This window comes from Vitis vinifera, chromosome 15 (assembly GCF_030704535.1).
Source record: "Vitis vinifera cultivar Pinot Noir 40024 chromosome 15, ASM3070453v1".
In the NCBI taxonomy this organism is placed as follows: domain Eukaryota; kingdom Viridiplantae; phylum Streptophyta; class Magnoliopsida; order Vitales; family Vitaceae; genus Vitis; species Vitis vinifera.
In genome coordinates, this window is record NC_081819.1 from 6,183,918 (window position 1) to 6,191,183 (window position 7,266).

The 7,266-nt window shown below is 32.2% G+C and overlaps 1 protein-coding gene across 5 annotated transcripts in view; it reads left to right on the forward strand.

Moving 5' to 3' along the window:
• LOC100265532 (MADS-box protein JOINTLESS) overlaps window positions 1–5,892 on the forward strand; it is a 32,452-nt gene extending 26,560 nt beyond the window's left edge. For 3 of the 5 annotated variants that reach the window (XM_010662992.2, XM_010662993.1, XM_010662994.3), the window contains exons 5-9: window positions 71–170; window positions 244–285; window positions 4,488–4,529; window positions 4,659–4,750; window positions 5,578–5,892. In XM_010662992.2, coding sequence (XP_010661294.2) covers window positions 71–170; window positions 244–285; window positions 4,488–4,529; window positions 4,659–4,750; window positions 5,578–5,596 — 295 coding nt within the window. In that variant the 3' untranslated portion in view covers window positions 5,597–5,892. Of the gene's footprint in view, window positions 1–70; window positions 171–243; window positions 286–4,487; window positions 4,530–4,619; window positions 4,927–5,577 lie in introns of those variants that run through there. The other 2 variants (XM_010662995.2, XM_002262853.4) reach the window with 2 other exon arrangements.
• The last annotated feature ends 1,374 nt before the right edge of the window (window positions 5,893–7,266 follow it).

Below are 7,266 nucleotides of genomic sequence, written 5' to 3' on the forward strand. Positions count from 1 at the left end.
TCATACTTCCATTCACTTTGTCCATTACGTACCACATTGTAATTCAGAGACATAATCCCATCTGCAACAGGCAAATGAAAGGAGAAGAGCTCCAGGTATTAAAAATAGAAGAATTGACTGAACTAGAGGAATTACTTGAAGCTGGTCTGTGCAACGTCGTGGAAGAAAAGGTCTGTTTTATTGAATTATGATTATGACATTTTCTGACATACTTTAACTTGTTGAACTTTCTTTTGGTTTCAGGAAGAAAGAATTCGAACAGAGATCAGTGATCTCCAGAGAAAGGTCAAGAACCTAACTTCTAAATTTTCCAAAGCATTCCATATACAAATTTTTAGAGTAAAAGAGAAAACCAAAGAAAATGGAGACTAGCTAGTATCAGGTTTACATTGAAAAGTTTGACTTTGTGATTGGTTCTTAAGCAATGATTTCCACCATTTATGATGCTTCCTGACTCTTCTAACCTTTTGTTAAAAGTCTTAACCAATGCATTTGTTTATGGAAAAAAATTAATTACAATTGCAACTGAAGTAGTGCCAATACAAGTTGCAATAAGTCTATAAAGATCAAGTTTGCTATTTGAAATAAATATTTCAAGGAAATTTGCAAAAAGAAGGTTTGAACCTGGAAACTACGACAAATTCAACAACGATGAGACCAATAAAACTCAGGAGGGACTTGGGACTTGTTGGATTACGCACACTCTGATTGTTTTGACAATAGCTCTAGGAAGGCTCAAGACGTAATTAGATTACACAAACATTTTTTTTGGGATGTCTTGCTTGTCTGTGTACACAAGCTTTCCCAAGCCCGGGGTTTGCTAGTTTGACACCTCAAAGGGTTCCCAAGTGAAAGGGATCAGCACATGAGGGCCTCCCCTTAATAATTTTAATTTGTTGACAATAATTGTTGAAAAGTACCTGATAAAATTTAGTTAGATGCTTTGGTTAATGAACATCTTAAGAAACAAGGTAAAGTTTCTGCACTTTTTTTAGATTTTATGCAGTTAGGGTCAAGATGCATGCTTTATGCTTTCACTGTGCTTTTTGTAGAAGAAGAGATATGGAAGGAATAAAAATTATAAAAATTATAAAATTCTTTTCTTTTCTTTTTTCGTTTTCAGCCTATAAAATGACCCACATATATACAAAAATTCCTAACAAAAAAATTAGGAACTTTCCTAACGTAATTAAACTAGATCTCTTTGATTAGGGTATTGCTTAATTTTCTTCTCAATTACAAAATTATGGTTTTCCTAATTTCATTCTTCCACACTTCCCCTCAAAGCTGGTGAATAGATGTTTTTCATTCCCAACTTGGATACACTTACTTGAAACATTGTACTTCTTAAGCCTTTTGTGAGTATATCTGCAAGTTGGCGATTGATAGATCATAAGGAGTACAGATCAATCCACTATCTAGTTTTGCTTTAATAAAATGTCTATCTATCTCTATGTCTTTCGTTTGACTGTGTTGCACTAAATTATGTGTCATGTTGATTGACTAATTGCAGATTTGTTGTTGCAATAAAATCTCATTGGGTCATCCTATTTAATCTTCAAAGCTTCCAAAGTGATCTTTAACCATAGTAGTTCACAAACTCCTTAAGCCATTGCATGAAATTCTGTTTCTGCACTGACCTTGCCACCAAACTCTATTTCTTACTCCATGTCACCAAATTCCCACTAAGAAAGGTGTAATACCTAGTGGTTGATCTTTTTTCAACCACAAGTTCAACATAATTTGCATATGTGAATGTTTCAAGTACTAGTCCCGATCTTCATTTAAATAGAATGCCCTTTCTTGGAGGCCCTCCCTTTAAGGTACTGTAGCATTGGATTAGCAGTTTGTAGAACCTTTTTTGGATGTGTATGAATTGACTAATCATACTCATAGCATATGCTATATCCAATCTTGTGTGAGAGATAAATGAGTCTTCTTATTGGATGTTGATACACCTCTCTATCTTAGCCTCTCCAAGCTTATGATTAAGATCTATTGGTGTGTCTGTTGGTTTACACGCCAACTTCTCTATTTGCTTGAGAATGTCTGTTATATATTTTTGTTGAAAAATAAAAACTCCCTATTTGGAAAAAAAATTTTTTACTTAGAATGTACAATCTCGATTCCTAGAAAGTATTTCAACATTCTTAACTCTTTAATCACAAATTCCTTGGTCAAGCATTGCCTCAAAGTTTGTCTCTCATTTCCATCATTTCCTGTCATGATGATGTTGTCTACATATACCAGAAGGGTTGTAACTCCTAAATTTGAATGCTTTACGAACAATGTATGATTTTCTTGACTTTGTCTGTATCCCATGTTTTTCATCACTTTAGCAAACCTTCCAAACTACACCATTGGAGACTGTTTCAGCTTGTGTAGAGCTTTCTTCAGTTTATACACGTTTTCAGTGGTTAGGTTACATCCAAATCCTAGAAGGACTTTCATATAAATCTCTTCTTCAAGATCTCCATTGAGAAATGCATTTTTTATGTCGAGCTATTGTAGATCCCAATTATAATTTGTTGTCAATGATAACAAAATTATGACTGTGTTCATCTTGGAAATCGAAGCAAATGTCCATATAATCCACGTTATATGTCTGAGTGTATCTTTTAACCACCAATCTTGCCTTATACCTCTCTAATGTCCCAACTGCTCTATACTTAACAGTATAAACCCATTTACATCCCATTAGCCTTTTTCCTACAAGCAAATGTACCATCTTACAAGTTTTATTCTTCTCCAGGGCCTCCATTTCTACATTCATGGTTCATCTCCAATTTTCATTAGATAAAGCCTCGGATAGAGTGGTAGGAATATGAATATGGTTCAAACTTGTAAGAAAAATTTTAGGGGATGGAGACAACTTTTCGAATGATACAATATGGGAAAGTAGATACAAAGGATGTTTAGTGCATTCCCTTGTTCCATTCTTGATGGCAATAAAGAGATTTTGATGTATGAGTTTTTCAGGCTAAAGTTCTAACTCAGTTTGTAAGGGAGGATGAGATACTGTTACCTCATTTCTAGAAGCTGATTTAGATTCTTGGACTTGTATAAGTCTAGGGATTGCAACTTTCTTCCTTGAGTACGCATTGCTAGTCATTTGATTCTTAGGTGCAGGTTCAATGGACGATGACTCAGGTTCGGAGGAGGGTACAAATATTGAATCAAATACTTTAGGAGGGTCAATGAGAAAGGGATCAATGAAATAGGAATCTCGATGATTGTCTTCCTTGATGGAATCCTCCACCTAAAGATAAGGTTGGGGAAAATAAGACTCACTTTCATTGAAAGTAACATCAACTGAGACAAAAAACTTTTTAGATAGTGGATGGTAACACTTATATCCTTTTTGAGTTGAATAATATCCCATAAAAATACATTTGATTGCTCTTAGGTCTAATTTCCTCTCGTTTGAACTATGAATATGCACAAAGGACATACACCCAAATACTTTAAGAAGGAGATGGTTCGTGGTTCTCATATGAGGATAAAATAATGAGAGTATTTCCATGAGACTTTTGAAACCTAAAACTCTAGAAGGTAATTAGTTTATGAAATGTGGTGGTTAGAACAGTTTCACCATAATAAGATTTAGGCATATGTTTTTGGAACAAAAATGCTCATGTTGTATTGAGAAGGTGGTCATTTTAAATAATTCTTTCCATTAGGGAAAATATAAAAGAACTCTCAGGTAAAAAAAAAAAAAAAAAAAAAAAAAAAAAAAAAAAAAACCTCACTAAAGACTACCCATAGGGCTCAAAGAACCATGTTAGCAATCCCATTGGCGTTGATGTGGGATATCGGTGGCCGCAGCAGCTATGTCGGAGGTCTAGCACTCTCGACGGTCACGAAAGTACGTCGAAGGTCTAACACCCTTGATTTTCGACTATATTTACAATGCAAGGAATGCCTTTAGAAGGAAAAATCTTCATTTGCAGCAATAGTGAGAAAGAGATTTAGTGTGAGGTGGAGACGTTACACACAAGAATCCTCATTGTTGGTAGAGACAACGGGGTGACAATGAGGGTTTTGTTGAGGTCTCTGACTATTTTCACGATAAGTTTTTCTAAGGCTTTGTTTGCAACAATGGCACAATGCAAACGAGAGGCAAATTCTTAAGGTCAACAATAAATATCGACTATGATCTCCAACTTGGCAATGAAGGCCAAAACAAAAAATATTCTTATCTTCCCAGATTCACGAGCTTAGGGCTCTAATATTATGTAGAAGAAGAGAGATGAAAGGAATAAAAGGTATAAAATTCTTTTGTTTCATTTTTAGCCTGTACAATGACCCACATATATACAAAAATTCCTAGCTACAAAATTAGGAACTTTTTAAACCTAATTACACTAGATCCCTTTGATTTAAAATTGCCTAATTTTCTTATCAATTACAAAATTATGGTTTTCCTAATTTTATTCTTCCACGCTTGTTAATTTCTCTTATTTTCTTTATATTTAATTTTCATGCAGGGAGACCTACTGCAGGAAGAGAATGAAAGGTTGAGAAAGGAGGTAAGAACTTTAACTATACCTTCTTTTTGCTTTTTATTTTTTGTCTTTTGTGCATCATGTTTACAAGAATGCTAAACTTTCCTTTTGTAGATGGAGAATATTTTTGAAGCACAACCTCTTCTTTAACAGGGCCACTCATCTGAATCAATCACAAATAATATTTGCAGCTTATTAGGTCCTAATCAAGGCCATCACAACTCTGATACTTCTCTCAAGCTGGGGTATGTTTATTTGATGTATTTGCATGTCAAATCTGAGATCTTATTTCAATTCAAAACAATCAGTAGTATTACCTATGCAGATGCATGTTTTATAGGTAAAGGGACATGTGCCCATGCATGTAACTTGACTGCACCGTGAAATACTTTGGAAATTTAAATTTTTGAGATTAATGTTATGTTTGGTTCCAGGAAATTACCAAGGAAAGAAAAAAAATACCAAAAAAATGATTTTTTGTGTGTTTGATTATACTATAAAAAATATGAAAAAAATTAAATACAATTAAAATCAGTTAAAAACTTATGTATTTTTAAATTATTTAATTTCTAAGGCTATGTTTGGTTCTTGAAAAATTTGAGGTACAATGTAAGGGGAAAAAAATACAAAGAAAAGTAAAAGGAAAGAAAAAGTAAAGGGAAATAAAAAATAGATTAAAAGTCGATAAATTATTTTTATTTATTAATTCAAACTCAATTTACTTATTTTAACTCACCAATATAAAGATTAAATAATTTTAAAATACATAAATTTTTAACCAGCTTTAATTATATTTGATTTTTTTATATATTTTTTTATAGTATAATCAAACATGAAAAAATAATTTTTCTTTATGTTTTTTTTCTTTCCTTAGTATTTTTTGGAAACCGAATATAACCTAAATTTTAGAATTAAAATAAGTAAAACGAATTTGAAGAAACATATAAAAATAATTTAGTGATTTTAAGTTTAGTCTTTATTTTCTTTCCTTTGAATTTTTCCTCAAAATTTCCCTGAACCAAACATGGTTTATGTCTTTTCTGGCCTAAGAGCTGCTTTCACTGTCTGTCAGGTTACCATTCTCCAACTGAATCTGAAGGGGATGGAGAGAAGCAAGAGGAATGGATGCCTGAGAGAAGCGAAGAATAAAGAGTGGAGAGGCATGGGGGATAAACGGCGGAGCTTAATCATTTTGAAATTAAAGACATACAATTTGATTGCATCTCTATTTCTAATATTTATGCTCTATGTAATCCGCAACTACCTCATCCCATGCTACTCAGAAGTCAGAATTGCCTTGTTGTATATTTTTAGACGCGTGTCAGAATTGCCTTTTTATAATTACTATTTCCAAAGTGAGTTAATGCAAAATTGAGTTCTTAGCTAAGATTAACTCTTGTATACTTTCCTAGATTCAATCTTTAAATATATGTTGCTCACTTGCAACATTTGGAAACACCTCTAAAAGAGGATACAAAGGCAACCATGAATACAAATAAAGAAAAATATATAGAATCATGGTGTACAATGCCTCCACTTAAAAAAAAATATATCAAATTAAATGGGAGTTAAGTTATATTGTATGTAGATCAACAATGTCGTATTCAATAGAAATCTGACGATCTTAGAACAAATCGATTAATATGTTCTTAATTTAACCAAAGGCATGACTTGATTTCTTCTAAAAATTCTATATCGAAATATATATGTGGACCTGCATTTTTCACATGCTTTCTCACTTGATGTCGAGGTTGGCTTTTTAATGAAAAACTAATTTTTATAAAAAAGTTAAAGTTGTCACTTATTTTATACATATTTTAAAGTGAAAACAAAAGAAGAATAAAACCCTAAAAATGACTCCTTATTTTGGAAAATATGTCTTTGAAAACCGAGTCCAAGTCTAGGGGTTAGGTTACTCTTTGGGAAGGTACTAGAAAGTAGCACCCCTTTAAGCCTTAAAATAGGTCTCTACTAAATAAGTTAAGGTAACTATGATAATTGATTTGTAAATCAGTGGATACCAAAGATAATAAAAGTGATTATGCCTAAATCTTTATAGGATGCTATTCACACCAAATCAAACATATCAAAGGAAATCAATCACATGTAAAAGAAAAGGATATTAGCGTACCTGAGCTGAAATCCAAAGTGCTTTCATGAAAACACTAAAGCTAGTTTAATAAATAATACAACATGCAATTCATATCATTCAAGAAAACCAAGCAATGATTAAAGCATAGGAAAGTATAATAAAGCATAAAGATGTTTACAAACACAGCATGTCTATTTATAGTGTTAGAGAAATAAAGGAAACAAAGGACATACCTTGATCACATTTATAGCTTTTAATATGCTTGCATATAGCTAGAGCGATTAGAATAAATTATGAGAATAAATAACTAAGATAGTTAGCCTTAAATTACATGGCATATGTATGGCTCAAATGAAATGAAAAGAATCTTTAAAAATATCAACTATCATATGAGATATACACACAATTTATTATCAAAGATAAACTAATTCACAAGAGAGCTTAAAAATACCAAAATTAGTGCCTAAGTCAAAATATGCAATAAAGTGACTGAATAGTCAATTGCTTTAGGAAAAACATAAATAAATACCTAAAAGCAATATTTCATCATGAAAAATTTTAGGTATGCTAAACAACACCAAATTAAATAACAAAGCAAGCATTGTACTAGAATTTCAGCATACAGTTAGAATAGAAAGGTTCACAAAATAAATCTTTAAAAAATACCTA